The following is an 18,259-nucleotide window of genomic DNA, read 5'->3' on the forward strand; positions in this document are numbered from 1 at the left end:
TAGACAAGAGATGCCTGTGTTGTGGGTTAACAAGAGCTGGGGCTTAATCAGTTTTTCTTTACTGCATAGATTCTATTTCAAGACAAATACATGAAAATGTTTAATAGTGCTTTAGTGTTTCAAACTTTCATGCCTATAGTTGTAATGAATTTATTTTCATATGAAAGGGCCTTCACATTGCAATAGATAGGCAACACACGCCTATTATTAATTGCACATTTTCCTTTGTCATGTTTTTATAGCAATCAACAAGATTTAACAAACTGAGACTGAAATAATGGCTAATGTTACATTCATCTGTTTAAACTAAACATACACTGTGTGATGTTCCCTGTTTTCTCTAACACCTAACTAATTAGCATCAGCTCTTTAAGAAGCTCTGCTTTGTGGCTTGTCCTTTTTCCAGCTTAAAAAAAAATTCAATGACGGCAAAAAAGTACATTGTTGAACAGCCAACTTTACAGCATGCAGAAGGGAAAACAGGAATGAAGTGGAGTAACAGCATAAGATCAGTTTGGTTTGTAAGTAAAACACCTTACCATGAAATGGGAAACATCCCCTTTGTTTTCATGACAAATAAAAATAAATGAATAGTTTAAAAAAACCTGGTGAGGAGTATTTTGGAGAAGAGATCGATACAGAATAATAGACAGCCCCACAGGGAATGCAAAGCTGTAATTCACTCAAGGGCCTCTCTGGATGTCATAAACCAGGAGAATAAGCTGGAGCAGTTCATGAAATTGCAGATCCCTGAAAGAGAACTTATTCTATTAACTGGTGTAGGGCCATATGCTATTTAGAATTTATACTCATTATGGATAACAAACTCTCCCTTGCTATTTTTCAGGTACAAAAATCAAAGAAACAGCCATGATGACTAAGTAGACTGCGTGAGTTTATCTGCTAAAAGACAATGACCAAGATTTTCAAAATGACAAGAGATTTTGGGTGCTTAGCTTAAGTTTCTTGGAGAGGGCTGAGCACCACCTGTCCACTGACGATCAGGCCCCTTTAAAGTGTCTCGAGCTAGAACCCCAAATCACTAACCCCTTAGAAAGCCTTGGCCAGTGGATGGAGAAAATAATGTCCGATGACAGACTTGAGGATGAAAGACTTGAGGACAGATTTTTAAAGGTATTTAGGCACTTAAAAATGTAGCTAAGCACTTAGTGGAATTTACAATGCCCTTAAGTGCCCAGTTTCCACAAGTTAATGGGAGTTAGGCACTTTTGACAAGAGATCCTCACAATTGCTTCAGCTGGGACTATGAGCAAGATACGCTACCTCTTTGAACCTCAATCAGCTCATGTACACAACTGGGGAAGAAGCAGAACACCTCCTTTTAAACTGATGCTGTACCGAATCAAATACATTGATAAAAACATCATATTACATTTTAATCCATATTATTATGAGCTGAGTTCAAACCTCTTTAAGCCTGATGTGTGAATGAGTTCTCCATTTAAGCCAGTTGTAAGAGACAGTTAAGGAGAAATACCCCAAACAAAGCCTAATAGTGTCTATCCAGAAAGTAGCACGAAGAGGGCAGAGGGATGAGTGTGTGGGGTGGAGGGAATTGACAGAAAAGAAGGGCTTGTCTACACTTAAAACATTAAAGCAGCAAAGATGTGCCACTGCAGCTGCGTGGCAGTAGTGCTTCAGTGTAGACTAGCTATGCCGATGAGAGGGGTTCTTCCATAGGTGTGGGTAATCCACCTCTCTGAGAGGCAGTAGCTAGATCGATGGAAGACTTCTTCTGTCGATCTAACACTCTCTATATGGGGACTTAGGTCAGCGCCACAGCGCCACTCAGGGATGTGGATTTTTCATGGCTCTTTCTGACATAGTGAAATCGTCCTAATTACCTAGGGCGACAAGGCCTAAAAGCAGACCGAGTCAGAGAGACAGACTGAAGGAGCGGCTGAAAGCATGTGGCTGACCCTGGAAGAAACCTGGGGAGAGGTTTTTGGGTCAGGGGTGCTGGTGGAAAAGACTGCTCTTGAAGCTGTGAGCAAAAGAAGCTATTTCCTGTTATTTGACTCCCTCTGCATTCAGATACACAGGACTTTGTACATTCTTTGTAAATAAACAAAACTGCTTCAAAGAAATACCTATCACCATTTTCTGCTCCCAACTGGAACACCCACAGGGATCCAAACTTTGACTAGCCGTTCGGGTCAAAAAGGGGCAATTCTGCTCTGAGCAGTGGGGTCTAGTTTCCAAGGAGAGAGATTGTGAGCTGGTATTCCTATTGAATCGAGACAGAACAAATAATGGAAGTGCTTGCAGAAATCAAAAGTGGCCAGTAGGATTTAAAACAAGAACTAAAACAAAAGCTGGAGGTTTTGCAGGAAGAGCTCAAGAGATGATTGCAGACTGAGATGAGATCTCTATTGGAGCAGCAGCAACTACCAAGTGCCTGGACAGAATGGGGAAACCTGCACAGGCTTAAAATTTAAAAGAGATTGATGAGGTGATCAGCAACCTGACTGCCATTTGCGATGTTTTTGGGGATAACCCAGACCAATAAGAGGTTCTGTCACCACCTGCCCTGTAACCAGGGGTGCTCATCTGCTATGCAGCTTTGGTTCAGACCCAACACAGTAGCCTGCCCACAAGCACAAGGTCTCACCCTGGCTTCCACCAGCCAAGTTACTCCTTGCAAGGTGACCCCAACAGTCCTTCCAGTCTCAAGTCTCCCCAAGTCCATCCACCCGAGTTCTTAACTACCAGACTCTCAGCCTTTTTCTCTCTGGCTTGTCATCCCCGAAGGGAGCCCCCCCCCAGGCACTAGCCTCCCTTGGGGGACACACTCCACATAGGTTGCACAATAGAGATGGGTTTGGGGTAAAAATAAACAAAAAGTTTATTTAATAGAAAAATTACAGCTTCAAATATGAAATTGTAAGGGGAAACAAACACATACAAGTTACACAGAAAATAAACAAAGATGCAACCTCAGGCTTTACACTTGCAAATTAGATTACAGTCCATTTTCTAATACAAGTCACCTATTGCCTTAGAACGGTTTTCCATCATGCCCCCTGTCAGGGGATTCAGCATTTCACAGACAGCTCCTGCTAAGTGACTGTTCCTCAGTTTCAGTTTCTGAAAACCTTTCACTTCAAACCACTTCCATTTTTTCAGGGCTTTTTTCCTTCTGTCACTACAAAGCTACAAAGTGGGGATATCCTGTTGTCTCAATGTCTTTTAAAAAGTGGAAGGTAAATCTTAGTGAGGTAAATAGAAAGGAGCATAAACACTACCAAATTAAGTGTAAAAATGTAATAAGAAAAGCCAGAAAGGAGTTTGAACAGTTAGCCAAAAACTCCAAAGGTAATAACAAGATGTTTTTTAAGTACATCAGAAGCAGGAAGCCTCCTAAACAACCAGTGGGGCCCCTTGATGATCGAGATACAAAAGGAGCAATTAAAGACGATAAAGTCATTGCAGAGAAACTAAATGGATTCTTTGCTTTAGTCTTCACTGCTGAGGACGTTATGGAGATTCCCAAAGCTGAGCTGGCTTTTGTAGGTGACAAATCTGAGGAACTGTCACAGATTGAAGTGTCACTAGAGGAGGTTTTGGAATTAATTGATAAACTCAACATTAACAAGTCACCGGGACCAGATGGCATTCACCCAAGAGTTCTGAAAGAACTCAAATTGGAAGTTGCAGAACTATTAACTATGGTTTGTAACCTGTCCTTTAAATCAGCTTCTGTACCCAATGACTGGAAGTTAGCTAATGTAACACCAATATTTTAAAAGGGCTCTAGAGGTGATCCTGGCAATTACAGACCAGTAGGTCTAACGTCAGTACCGGGCAAATTAGTTGAAACAATAGTAACAAATAAAATTGTCAGACACATAGAAGAACATAAATTGTTGGGCAAAAGTCAACACAGTTTCTGTAAAGGGAAATCATGTCTTACTAATCTATTAGAGTTCTTTGAAGGGGTCAACAAACATGTGGACAAGGGGGATCCAGTGGACATAGTGTACTTAGATTTCCAGAAAGCCTTTGACAAGGTCCCTCACCAAAGGCTCATACGTAAATTAAGTTGTCATGAGATAAAAGGGAAGGTCCTTTCATGGACTGAGAACTGGTTAAAAGACAGGGAACAAAGGGTATGAATAAATAGTAAATTCTCAGAATGGAGAGGGGTAACCAGTGGTGTGCCCCAAGGGTCAGTCCTAGGACCAATTCTATTCAACTTATTCATAAATGATTTGGAGAAAGGGGTAAAAAGTGAGGTGGCAAAGTTTGCAAATGATACTACACTGCTCAAGATAGTTAAGACCAAAGAAGACTGTGAAGAACTTCAAAAATATCTCACAAAACTAAGTGACTGGGCAACAAAATGGCAAATGAAATTTAATGTGGATAAATGTAAAGTAATGCACATTGGAAAAAATAACCCCAACTATACATACAACATGATGGGGGCTAATTTAGCTACAATGAATCAGGAAAAAGATCTTGGAGTCATCGTGGATAGTTCTCTGAAGATGTTCACGCAGTGTGCAGAGGTGGTCAAAAAAAGCAAACAGGATGTTAGGAATCATTAAAAAGGGGATAGAGAATAAGACGGAGAATATATTATTGCCCTTATATAAATTGATGGTACGCCCATATCTTGAATACTGTGTACAGATGTGGTCTCCTCATCTCAAAAAAGATATACTGGCATTAGAAAAGGTTCAGAAAAGAGCAACTAAAATGATTAGGGGTTTGGAACGGGTCCCATATGAGGAGAGATTAAAGAGGCTGAGGCTTTTCAGCTTGGAAAAGAAGAGACTAAGGGGCGATATGATAGAGGTCTATAAAATCATGAGTGATGTGGAGAAAGTAGATAAGGAAAAGTTATTTACTTATTGCCATAATACAAGAACTAGGGGCAACCAAATGAAATTAATGGGCAGCAGGTTTAAAACAAATACAAGGAAGTTCTTCACACAGCACACAGTTAACTTATGGAACTCCTTGCCTGAGGAGGTTGTGAAGGCTAGGACTATAACAGCGTTTAAAAGAGAACTGGATAAATTAATGGAGGTTAAGTCCATTAATGGCTATTTGCCGGGATGGGTAAGGAATGGTGTCCCTAGCCTCTGTTTGTCAGAGGGTGGAGATGGATGGCAGGAGAAAGATCACTTGATCATTGCCTGTTAGTTTCACTCCCTCTGGGGCACCTGGCATTGGCCACTGTCGGTAGACAGATACTGGGCTAGATGGACCTTTGGTCTGACCCAGTATGGCCGTTCTTATGTTCTTCCCATTAACTTTAATGCCCCATTGTTGCCTTTTCCTGGGTTTACAATGGATTATTACTTGTTCCTGGTTTTGTGCCCCTCGCTCCTGCAAGATGTGTTTGACATTGTAATACAGGTTATGAGAAGAGTCTCTCTCTCTCTCTCCATAACCACAGTCTGTAAACATATCTCATAATGACTATCAAGTTATAAGCTTTCATAAAAGACCTTACTGAACATATTTCTGTACACAGTAACATTGGATACAGTCAGTTGATTCAACTGATTATTCTTTGGGGTTCAGATCCCCCTCTTCTCTCCTTGGGTTGTCTGGTCCCTGATTGTCACACCATTAGCCATGGGTTTTTCCACAATATAGCAGAGAGAAAGCAAGCTTTAGCTAATCTGGAATTTGCAGCAAGGATTTACTGAACTAAAATTCAGCTCCAGAAGGAAATCAAAGGGTTATTGGCCACAGCGGAAGGCTGTTAGACACTGAGTCAGCCAAAGGACTTGGGTAAGACCAGAGATTTACAACAGTTTTCTATCCTGTTCATAACTAGAGAGAGGTTGGGACCAGTGATGCAAAACCCCACTATCTCTGTGGGCAAAACTCCCTGGGAGGCTTATTTGTGTCAATTCAATATTCTAGCTCAGATAAATGGCTGGGAAAAGGGACAGAAAGGGGGTTTATTAGCAGCCAGCTTGGGTGGCCCAGCTTTGATGGTGCTGCAGAACTTATCCCCAGAAGAGACTGGGGTATCCAAACTTGATTCAAGACCTTGAGATGTGGTTTGGAGCTAGACATCAATCTGAGCTGACCAGGGCACAGCTAAGGGCTAGAAGAAGCGGGAAAGAAGAAACACCACCTGAACTGGCAGGGGACCTGTAAGAGACTCATGTTCCTGGTATATCCAGATACATCCGAGACCTTCCAGAATAGATAGTCTATACATTGGTCCATTGCCAAACAGCTGGACATACACTTGCAGATCAAGATCAGTGAAAGGAGGCCAAAGATGCTCTGAGAGGCTGTGGGATTTGCTACGGAACTTGAATCTTTCCTTGCAGCAGTTCAGGAAGCAACTGCAATTCAGGATGATGGAAGATGATCACTATAATCCCTGTAAATACAGCTCTGTGTCCAATATGTATGCTAGGAGGGAATCTAATCTGGTTCGTGACCACATTGAATGACTGGAACAAATGACACATGTGTTTCCCTTTGTAAAACAAGGGAAATTGGCAATAATGCAAAAATTAAAGAGAACAGTTCAGATAAATGCTCATACTGTGACAAAACTGGTCATAAAAAGGATTGTTATACATTTAAGGCAGGCCAACACAGACTGTCACGAGTATCTAGTGAAAACCTCTCTCCCAGTCTGGGAAATGGTGGGACACCAAGCTGAGGGGAAACACTTGGAGGAACAATGATCATCTCCACAGTTTTTGTTTAGATCCGGGCAGTTAAAAATAGTAACTGGAGTTTGGCTATTGAGTGTGTAATAGCATCTGTGATGTGTGCAGGAATCATTGACACATGACATAACAGTTATGAGATCAGACACACTAAAAAGGCCGCGGAATAGGGAATCCAAAACTGAACAACCTAAATTGGTCTCAAATGGAAACGGCACCTGTTCAAAACCTGGGAAGTTGGGTTTGAAGATGACACCTCTGAAATTTGAGCTGGGTGGCTGAACTAGTGGATGAGCTAGTAATTGGAGTGGATTTCATTATGGCTAACAACTGTGTAGTCAATAACAGGAAAGGTGTCTTACAAATTCAGTCTGTGGAAATGACCTTTAAAAATATGGCCCAGGTGAGATAAATGGCTTATAGGCCTCCACCATAGCTCTGGTTAAGAAAAGAGATGGCAACACAAGATTCTGTCTGGAGTATAGAAAACGAAATGAAGTTACTTGAAAAGGATTCTTATCTATTACCATGGACAGATGATACCCTAGATGATGTAGCACATTGTCTGGTTTTTCACACTGGATCTTAATAGTTGTTATTGGCAAGTAGAAGTGGATGCAAAAGACAAGGGGGAAACTGCTTTTGCAGCAGGATAACACTGGTGGCCATTTAAAGTGTTGGTTTTGACTTGTGTTTGACACCTTAGAGAGGATAACAGGGGGGGTATTACATGACATGTCCCTCTCAGCCTGTCTGTTTTATCCTGGTGCATGCTAAAAGATTTGAACAGGAACTAAAACATTTAAAAATGGTCTGTGATAAGATGAAGGCAGCCAGTTTGAAACCGAACCCAAAGAAACATGAGTTGTTTCCAAGAGAGGTAATGCACCTTAGGGATACAATTAGCGAGGAGGAAATTTTCACTGACAAAAAGAAAATTGAGGCTGTACAGAGTTGGCCAACTTCCCAAACACTCACAGATGTGCAGAGTTTTATAAGACTCTGTTCCTATTATAGAAGGTTCATTTGTGGGTTTGCCATTATTGCAAAACCACGGCACAGGTTGGGTGAGAAAGGGAAACCATTTCAATGGTCAGCAGAGTATAATGTGGCATAAGGATCTAATAACTGCTCCTTTCTTGGCCTATCCATGTTTCGAAACCCCTTTCATACTGGACACAGATGCTGTTGCTCATGCTTTGAGGGAAGTATCGACAAAAGAACACAAGGGAATTGAGATGGTCGTAGCTTATTATAGCAAAAGTCTAAGTTTTCCTGAGAGAAATTATTGCACCACCTGAAAGGAACTCCTAGGAGTGATTCAATCTATACAATATTTTCATTACTATTTGTATGGGAGGAAGTATGTGGTCAGGTCAGACCATGCTTCCCTGCAATGGCTCTTTAGATTTAGAAATCCTGAGGGACAGCTACCAGCTTGCCATAGCAGTGCTATGATTTCACAATTACACACAGGCCTGGCCATAAGCATGGCAGGGTCGATGCCTTGTCCGCAAACAATGCCTTAACAGGACAGCAAGGAATTAGTTGCTCAAGCGGAGTGTGCCTTCCTTCCACTAATTCGCATTAGTGCTCATGTTCTTGGTTCATCCTTGAACAAGGGGGGTGGGGCTGCAAGAATGGTCCCTAGAGCAACTAAAGTGTTCCCAATGAGAGGGTCCTGATTTCAGGATACTGTGTGACTGGAAAATCAAATGGCAAACACAGCCACCCTGGAATGTAATGTCACCTCACAACACCACAGTAATAGCTTCCTGGTCACAATGGGAAAGCTTGGAATTTAGAGTTGAAATATTGTATAGGAAATGGGAAAAACCGGGGGGTGGGGGGATGGGCACAGGTACCAGCCTACTGACCCAAATACACTAAAAAAAGGAGTGCCTGAGGTTATGTTGTGGATCTTAAAATTGCTGGACATTTTGGGGTTACAAAACCCTTATCCAAGCTGAATTTCTATTGGGTAAAATGCAAGCAGGATTGTTAGCATATAGGTCTGTTTGTTAGCCTGGGACAGAATTTTGGGTTGGACTTTTTGATACTCTTATACTAAAATGTGTAAACAAGGGTCAAAGATACGGTGATGTTGCTTCTGTCTAGTCAGCTGAATTGTTAGCATGATGGGAACAGATAAGGGAAGTTAAAGTGTTATTCGAGAGCACTCTTTAAGATTGCCTCAACCCCTATCTCAAAGCAAAGTCAAGCAACCGGTCAGGAGGGGCAAAAGGGCTTGTGGGGAAGGTATAAAAGACCAAAGAAATGCCCATCCCTGACCTGAGCACAAACTCACTCCTTAACCCTCCCATGGGGTACAAAAGGGATGGGATGAAGACCTCAGACCCAAAATGGAACATGACCCTAAGTTGTAAGGGGTGGGACTGTGGGTGCGCATTGCAGGTGTATTTGGGCCTGCTAAGGAGGAGGAAGTGGGAATAGGGAAAATGGAGAATGGGGAATGGGGAACAGGGACACAGGCAAGGCTCTGCAGCGTCAGAACTGGGAAGGGGAACATGGGGTTCATGCTCTGCCATGTCAGAGCTGGGAATGGAACACTGGGAAACAGACTCTGCTGGCGTGTAGAGCTATGAATATGTTTGCTTGGAACTAACCCCAATAAACATTGCATTGCCTGCACTTTGGACTTCTGGTCTTCTGCTTTCTGTCTGCGAGACAAGAACCAGGGGAGGGGGTGAAGGGAAAGCCCTCTAACAAGGATGTAGAAAGCTGGTGCAGGAAATGTGATGCTTGCATTGCAAAGAAGTCTCCTCCTAAACCTGGGAGAGCCCCCTTGCAACAGTATCCTGTGGGGACACCAGTGAAGCTCATTGCTGTTGATGTTCTTGGTCCATTGCCTGAGACAGAGGCTGGCAAGTAATAGTTGCTGGTAGCTATGGACTACTTCACAAAATAGCCTATGGCTTTCCAAGCAGAAATCAATAGGTTGTGGCAGTAATAGGGTTCTAGTGAATGAATTTTTCACCAGATTTAGAGTCCCATGTGAGTTACGCACTGATCAAGGGAGAAATCTTGAATCGAAAGTGTTTCCACAGATTTGTGAGATTCTAGACATACACAAAACTCTCACCCACCACAGCACACCCACAATCTGAAGGGGTGGTGGAAAAGTTCAATAGGACTTTGGGTGGTCAGTTGGCTACCTTTGCTGAACAGCACCAAAGGGGCTGGGAGTAGCATATCCCATTCCTTTTGATGGCTTATAGAACAGTAGTCACTGAGAGTGCAAAGTCTACCCCCTGCCCGGGTATGAGCTAAGTATCCCAAGAAACCTCTTGTAGAGAGTTCCTGAAGAGGAACAAAGTCGACTGGGTTAAAAAGGGGAAAACAATATTAAAGCGTTAATGTACGTTCAGCGTTAGCATTGACGTCAATGGGACTATTCATTTAAGTTTAACAGGCTATGGCCCTTAATTTCCTCTTTGTTAGGATTAGTCATTGTATCAGGAATTCAGCTGGCTCTGGGCATGGTTGCCTAGCAACCCAATGAGCTCGTCTGGGCCCAATAAACCTTCACTAAGTGACTGTGCTCCCTGATGGAGCAGAAGGGTCAACAGGTTACCATTTAAGTACCAACAGAAGCACAGTGGCAGCTCAATGCATTCTATGCCTGAAGCTGTGCCAGACCTGCTTCCTGTCCATCCCTTTCTCCACCCCATGCCTGCTCTGCTCTGCTCCAGGCCTACTCACTACCTGCCTCTGAACCCCCTGATTTATAACCCCTGATTCTCATCACTGGCTTGTCTCTTGACCACGACTCCAGCTCTGCCCTTTGATTCTGCTCTGGCCACTAGGCCAGACTCCTACTCCAATCACTAGGTCACACACACAGAGATTCTCATCACTTTCAATAGCACATTTACATGTTAAAAGTGGAAGGGTTGCAGAAAAACAAACATGTATATTGTTTTATTTGGCTTTTTTTCGCAAGCATCTTCTAACTCCTGTAGTTCTCTTCAAGAACTGGGAAGAAAGCCATCTTCAGACCCGAAGTACCATCATATTCAGTACATAGGCAATTTGCTTGCACCATATAATATATAACATATAATATATAAATTAAGTACCATTATAGCCATCCTGGTTGAGATCTCCAAGATGTGCGATGGCACTGCCGAATCTACCAAACACTTCAGTGCCCGACAGTATCTGTGCATCTCGGAAGTAGAAAGCACTTTCCTGCAAGTACAGGTAAACTTGCCCTACTTCCTTAGGTTGACTCTCAAATTCACGCTCCATGAAGAGGGGGGCACCAACTAGGATGTCATCTAAACTAGAGGAATAAAAACAAAACCAAATGTCAATGGGAAATTCAGCCAAATGGCATGATGCTGGAAGAAGTGAGAAAGCAGCAGAAATAGCCTCACAATGTGTGATTCAGAGATATAAACCAATAATATCAAATGGGTATGTGGGGCCTGATTCAAAGCCGGCTGCAGTTAATAGGAAAACTCGCATTGACTTCAGGGAGACAAAGTGGGTGAGAGGAGAATATCTATTGAACAAACTTCTTTTGGTGAGAGAGACAAGCTTTCAAGCAACATTGACTTCAGTGGTAGGCATGGAAATCCTCTGTTACTGTGAAACGCTATTATAACTTGACTGTAATATATTTAATTTTGGCAATGGTATTTCTTTGTCATGCCAATAAACTTTACTTAATTGAGAGCAGAGCTTTTTCTACCTTGAGCCTGAAATGATCTCCGAAAATCCTTCCCAGCAAGGAACCAACACAATGAGAGAGACACAACAAATTCTAATATGTCTTAACTCTTATGAAAAAAGCATATAACATTTAGGAGGAGTTAAACCAACAGGGCTCTATAGAAATGTAATATGGCTGTATAGATAATATTCTAAATCATATAGAATATAACAGAGAGTGAGATCTTTTCTACGCTTTTAACCACCATATAGAAGTGAAATTTTATAAGTTGCTTCAAAACATCTATAGAAATATTATTTTCTATAAATTCAATAGAACTTCTCCATAAGGAAAACTGTAATTTAAAATGTAAAGTTACATTTATTTGGTTCTTACATTGTTTTAAATATTAGATACTGTCCTATGCTACACATATCCTGAAAAGGAAGGAAGCAGATGCTGAATGAACAAACAAATATTAAAACTGTCGGTTTTTTTCCCCATACTAAAAAACCCCAAATCTTTCTCTTTTTATGAAAGACGCTAGTGGTTTGGACAGCATGTTAGATGAAATTGCTGACTGCCACAAAAAGAGAACATGCTGTTTGTGTCCCATGAATTTTACCAATTGTTTTACAGATATTTAGCAAACACTATATATTACACAGTAGCTCTATCATCCTCCTAGCATTCATTATTGTTATTATTTTATTACAGTACAGTATAGAAACCCCCATTGAGATCGGGACTCAGCTGTGTTAAGTGCAGTATAAATCAGTTAGTAAGAGATGGTCCGTCCTCCAAAATCTTACACTCTAACCAGAGAAGAGAGAAAAAGGAAAGGGGAAGAGAAAGGAGGTATTATTATCCCCATTTTACACAGGGGAACTGAGGCACAGAGAGAATAAGAGACAGATTTTTAAAGGGTCAGGTAGGGATTTTCAAAAGCACTAACGTGTCTAACTCTCAATGGGAGTTGAGCACCTCGGCACTTCTGAAAATCTCACTAGGTGCATATGAGTATCTGTAGATGCATAAACATCTTTAAAAAGGTGAGCCTCAGTGACTTGCCTAAGGGCATACTGAAAGACCATGGCAGTGTCAGAAACTGAAGCCACATCTCCTGAGTCTCAGTCTAGTACCTTTACAGTAGGACCAATCCTTTGTAAATTGTTGTAAGTGACAAGGTGAATTTTCATTACATGATGTCTTGTGGCTCTGCCTCCTGCCCTGCCCCTGGGGTGACTTGTGCCCTGGGGCCAATAAAAGGAGCAGTCCTTGTACCTGAAGGATAGGTCCATCAATGGCTATTAGCCAGGATGGGCAGGGACAGTGTCCCTAGCTTCTGTTTGCCAAAAGCTGAGAATGGGTGACAGGGGATGGATCACTTGATGATTTCCTGTTCATTCCCTCTGGGGCACCTGGCATTGGCTACTGTTGGAAGACAGAATACTGGGCTAGATGGACCTTTGGTCTGACCCAGTATGGCCGTTCTTATGTGCTTACTCCCCTGAGCAAAAGAACTGCTGTTGCATCTGGCGTTGCATAGGGAACACAAGTGAAAAGCATGCAAACTAAACCTTCCCCATAACACTCACCAGTGCAAGGGCCAAATACAATCTGACCCTTAGAAATCTGGTTGGAGGGGGATGGAAAACCCTTCAAAGGGAGAGCCAAGAGCCATGTGTTGTAAACAAATATAGTCACCTAGATTACTACTAACAACTTAGATTACTTACAATGAATTTAAATGTCCAGAGCAAGCTTTTGGCACCACCTTCATGCCCCTAAGCTCCTATATTAGGGCTTGCAGTGGGGCCCTTTTAGTGCAAGGTAAGCTCCCTTTTGCAAAGACTGTTCCAGTGGGAATTCTTCCCTGGCCAAACCCAAGGCTCTAATGTCTCTTTATGCATTACCACAGCAATGTACAAGGGCTTCAGCAGAAGGGAGAATTCTCCCACCCCCATCCCTCCAACTTACTTGTCACTCTCCATGATCCTCATTTACTTGTTTGCATTTATCTCAATGTGAATAAGAAAAAGCAATAAATCAGTTTGACTTTTGGTTTATAGCTAATTTTACTTTCCAGGTTCTAGTACCTCAGTGTTTCAGTTTCAAGCACTGCAAAGGAATTGTTTGGTTGGTTATCAACACCTGTGTGCTTGGCTTTTTTAATTGCCGACATACTTCAGTTGCTCTAAGGTTTTGTAAAGGTTTATATTTACAAAATGTGAATCTGAGCCAAACTAAAGTTGACACCATCCCTTTTAAAAGGCAGTAGGAGTAAAAATAAGACTGAAAGCCCCCAAATGGTAATGTATAACCATAACTGTAGTTCAATCTATGGGGGTATTTTAATAAGTTTCATTAGATTCATTTCACTACTGCACCATGATGTTGTAGTTAACATAAATCAACATATTTATGTTTGTTCTAGCACATAAATGTGACTAGCCAGTATTGCTTCCTTTCTAATAAAACAACATTAAAAAGCACAAGCTGACCACCTGCTGGAATTTTATGCAATTCTTTTGTATCCTGCTGAGTAATAAACAGCAGGAGTATGGGAAGTGTCAATAGGTTAAAGTGTAACTATGTGGAGCTTTGATATAATACAAATAAAAGACCGGTAAACATTTTATTCCACTGTTTTTATTGGATATATGGTTTCAGCCTAAAAAGAAAATTTTCCTTCATTTCCTTGCTAAGAATTTGTCTATAAATTTATTACAAAATGGAAGTTTCTAGTTTCGATAGCTGATTTATTTGTCAAGTATCGGGGGGTAGCCGTGTTAGTCTGTATACCCACAAAAATAACAAGGAGTCCGGTGGCTCCTTAAAGACTAACAGATTTATTTGGACATAAGCTTTTGTGGGTTAAAAACCACTTTTTAACCCATGAAAGCTTATGCCCAATAAATCTGTTAGTCTTTAAGGTGCCACCAGACTCCTTGTTGATTTCTTTGAAATAGTGGTGGACACAACTGTAGGAAGGCAATAACCAAGATTTTCTTGATCCTGTTTGTGCCTAACACACTTTCAGACTTTACATCAAGAATAGCCCTGGAACATTTAGCTGAACTGCTCAGGCTAAAGTTGATCAGAGCTGCCTTCTTAAATATTATGAAAAATAAAAAGGTCTAATCTCAGAACTTACTCAAGTAAAAGCGTTGTCCCTATTTATCTTTTCAGCCTGATAAAGAATCAGGTTTCTGATACTGGTCAGAAACCCTGCTTCTAATTTCTCCACCATCCCTAGCTATATAACAACTTTTCCATGCATATCTTTTCCCTCAACCAATTTTTGTCAAACTTAGTCTCATCTTCTGAGTTATATTTCTAGTTAGTGTACATGCTAGGGTGACCAGATGTCCCAATTTTATAGGGACAGTCCTGATTTTAGGGTCTTTTTTTATATAGGCTCCTATTACCCCTCATCCCCTGTCCCAATTTTTCACATTTGCTGTCTGGTCACCCTAGTATATGCCACTAGTTACTGGACTGCAGTCAGGCACATTTATCAAGTAAAGCGTCTTTGTGCTTTGTTTTCAGTGGGATGTTTAGATCTCGGAGAGAGTCATTAGATTTCCTTTCAGATACAAGATGAGACCACACAAGCCTCCAAAGTTGTTTGTTGATATTATTGTCATACAGCTATGGAGTTAAAGGAACACGGAATGTTTTTAAAAGATCTTAAGAGATCTTGCAAGCGACTAGCAGATTCCAAAGAAATAACCTGTTCATGAATTCGTTGGCTCAGTAAGAGATGAAGCTAGCCACAATCAACTTCTATAAAGCTCTTATGATACTAGCACAGTGTTTCTTAACATTTTCAGGTTGGTGATCCCTTATTCAAAATTAAAAATTGTCCTGACCCCCTTACATTTACTATAAAAGTAAAAGTTTAAAAATGTATACTCCAATTACTACTGCAAATTCTACAGGTGACCTCATGAACTTTGAAGGTTTTGGCTATCCTGAAGTTATTCTGGACATTTTATTTTCTTTAGAATTATAATAAAATGTTCAATGCTTCACAACTCTCCCGATTGCCTTGTGTAACACCCCCCCGGGGGGGGGGAATCTCAATTAACCAGTTGAGAAACACCAGTTTCTCAACACAGAGAATACTTCATACATTATGGTTTTAAGCTACAAATAAATACAAGAAGAGAAAGTGTCCCATATGAAGTATAAAATTCTTTGGGATATTTTGCAGTAAGTGAATAGCCATACAGTTATAATTATAAGCCTGAAATAACATTGGGAGGAAACACCAAGGCTCAAAGTATTAGTGATCTTATCTTGGTGATAAAGAGCTAATGTTAACATTCACTCACTAAAGCCCTGATCCTGCCAACTACTTTGAGTATGTCTACCTGGGGATAAAAAACTTGTGGCTGGCCAGGGTCGGCAGACTCAGGTTTGTGGGGCTCAGGCTGTGGGGCTAAAAATTTCTGTGTAGACATTTTGGCTTCAGCTGGAGCCAGAGGTCTGGGACCCTCCACTCTTGCAGGGTCCCAGAGCTCAGGGTCCAACCTGAGCTGAACATCTACAAAGCAATTTTTAGCCCTGCAAGCCCAAGTTAGCTGACCTGGGCCAGCCACACCATGGGGCTTTTATCCCTGTGTAGGCGTACCCTAAGACTATTCACAATTTTAGGTCTTGTTGACACCTAAAATTTAGGACAACCCAGCTACATCACTCCTAAGATAGGTAGTTAAGCCCATGTAGACACTGCTAGATTGATGGAAAAATTCTTCCATCGACTGCCTCTTGATGGGGTGGATTTACTACAGCAACGAAGAAACCCCTTCCATCACTGTTGCAAATGTCTACACTATGGTGGTGTAGCTGCAACACCAAAGCTATGCTGCTGTACCACTTGCAGTGCAGACAGTCATGAAAGTTAATGGTGCTTAAGTGCTCTATGAATCAGGGCTTAAATGCCAGATAGTGTTAAGGCATAACCCTGAGCAATGGGAGCTCTAAAAGGCATTGATCCTTATGCAGGCACAATACCTCTTGGAACTATTGTAGAGCATGGCCACTTTGCAAACCTCAAAAGATGATGCAGTATGCATGGACCTCCATGACCAACCAGCTGAGCTCCTTTTGGACAGGCTAGCGACCTTAAGCAGCCCTTGCTGCAATGGGAGATGGACAGGGCTATAAGAGAACGGCTCTGCTTTTCCACAGAGGCAGACTGAACCATTCTACTTTTGGCTCTTACCCACCTCTTTCCAAAGGCAGCCAACACCACTACTCCTTGCCCCTTTCAATACTGGGAAATTGAACGGGATTTGGATGTTCTAACTCTGCCCTTATTGTTCCAAACAATCTTCTCAGCGTCAATAAGAAAAACTCCACTAAAACTTCTTTGGCAAAGGCCATTAGACCAAGTTTTAAAGGAAGAGTGAATTCATAAAGTTGAGACCCAGACTGGATAATTAGAGCTAGAAAAGCACAGAAGAGCTGTACAGAAGTCTAAGAAACATTTTCCAGCTGAGAGCATTAGAAAAACAGAGTTTATTAACAGATATATTTATTTTGGCTTTTCCATATCAAGGGATCATGATGGCTTTTGGAGATGTAGTGTGAACATTATTTACTAATGCCAGGATTTTCAAAAGGGACTAAAGAAGGAGTTAGGCAATCACTTCCTATTGGATTTCAATGGGACTGGAATGCATTGTATAACCTACCCATCACTGTTAACATCCGACACGGCGACGGTGTACCCAAAGTAAGACGCCATCTGTAAATAAAAAACAACACACACATTTTCATATCTCATATCCATTAAAAGATTGTTTTTCCTGACAAACCTCTGCACCTTTATGAAAATGTATTTCAACGGGTAGAAAATATTACTTAACAAATTGTTAGAACTATAATATTTTAGATGCAATGATATTCCTCTGAGGGATAGTATATTATTGCTTAGATCTTTGACATTACCTGTTCACCAGTGAAATTCTGAATAAAGGTCAAGTCTGTAGAATTAATAATTGAAACCTGGAAATAGACAAAAATATAAAAGGTTCCAGTCACACCATAATAAGTTATACTGTAATGTAACTACAGGTATATTTAGAAAAGTTAAAGGATGTTCCAGTGGTTACAGCACTAACATAGGACCTAGATGACCTGAGTTCAGTTCTCTGCTTCACCACAGATTTTTCTGTGGGACCTTGAGCAAGTCATTTAGATTTTCTATGCCTCAGTTCCCCATTTGTACAGTGGTGAGCATAGTACTTCCCTGCCTGGAAGCGGTGTTGTAAGGAACCATATGTTAAAAACAGTGAGGTGCTCAAATACTACAATATCCGGGGGAAGCATATATGTACCATAGATAGGTGCTATTTTTTTGAACAGTGAGTTCCAATATGATGTTGGAATCTGGCAATATGATGTTAGAATCTGGAATCAGTTTAGGGTATGCAAGGACTACAGTCAGGTCTGTAGCTGGGAACTGTCAATTTCCCAAGCAGATTGTTCCTGAAACTTGGCTTTTGTTGTATTTACTCTATAAGGAGATAAGCACTGTTTCACAATCTGCACTGCTCTCTCTTCTCTTCAGAATTTATACCATGATTTTTCATATCTGACAGTTTCATAACACATACATAAAGCATTGAACTGAAAGCCAGATCTGAACATCCCTGAGCTACACAGACTTGGATCTTTCTTCATCATGGGAACAATCAGAACAGCACATCAAACACCCATGGACTTGGGGTGAATTTGGATTTGAGTCTGCAGCTACAGAAATACTGGCACAAGAGTTCAAAGCAGTCTTGTAATTGTCTACAGAACGTACAGACTTCAAAAATAAATAAAAGCCTGAGCTTTAAAGTCCAATTCAGGAAAGCAGTTAAGCACATGCTTAAGTGCCTTGCTGAAT

General features: G+C 41.2%; 1 protein-coding gene across 2 annotated transcripts in view; it reads right to left on the reverse strand.

Annotated features, from left to right (window-relative positions):
• The window catches only part of ITGA8 (integrin subunit alpha 8), a 175,718-nt gene that overhangs the window by 115,762 nt on the left and 41,697 nt on the right, over positions 1-18,259 (reverse strand). For both annotated transcript variants that reach the window (XM_045004723.1, XM_045004722.1), the window contains exons 10-12: positions 17,314-17,370; positions 17,058-17,110; positions 10,775-10,980 (exon numbers count right to left, since the gene is read on the reverse strand). In XM_045004723.1, the coding sequence (XP_044860658.1) occupies positions 10,775-10,980; positions 17,058-17,110; positions 17,314-17,370 (316 nt within the window). The remainder of the gene's footprint in view (positions 1-10,774; positions 10,981-17,057; positions 17,111-17,313; positions 17,371-18,259) is intronic.

The sequence above is a fragment of the Mauremys mutica genome, chromosome 2 (assembly GCF_020497125.1).
Source record: "Mauremys mutica isolate MM-2020 ecotype Southern chromosome 2, ASM2049712v1, whole genome shotgun sequence".
Taxonomy (NCBI): Eukaryota; Metazoa; Chordata; order Testudines; family Geoemydidae; genus Mauremys; species Mauremys mutica.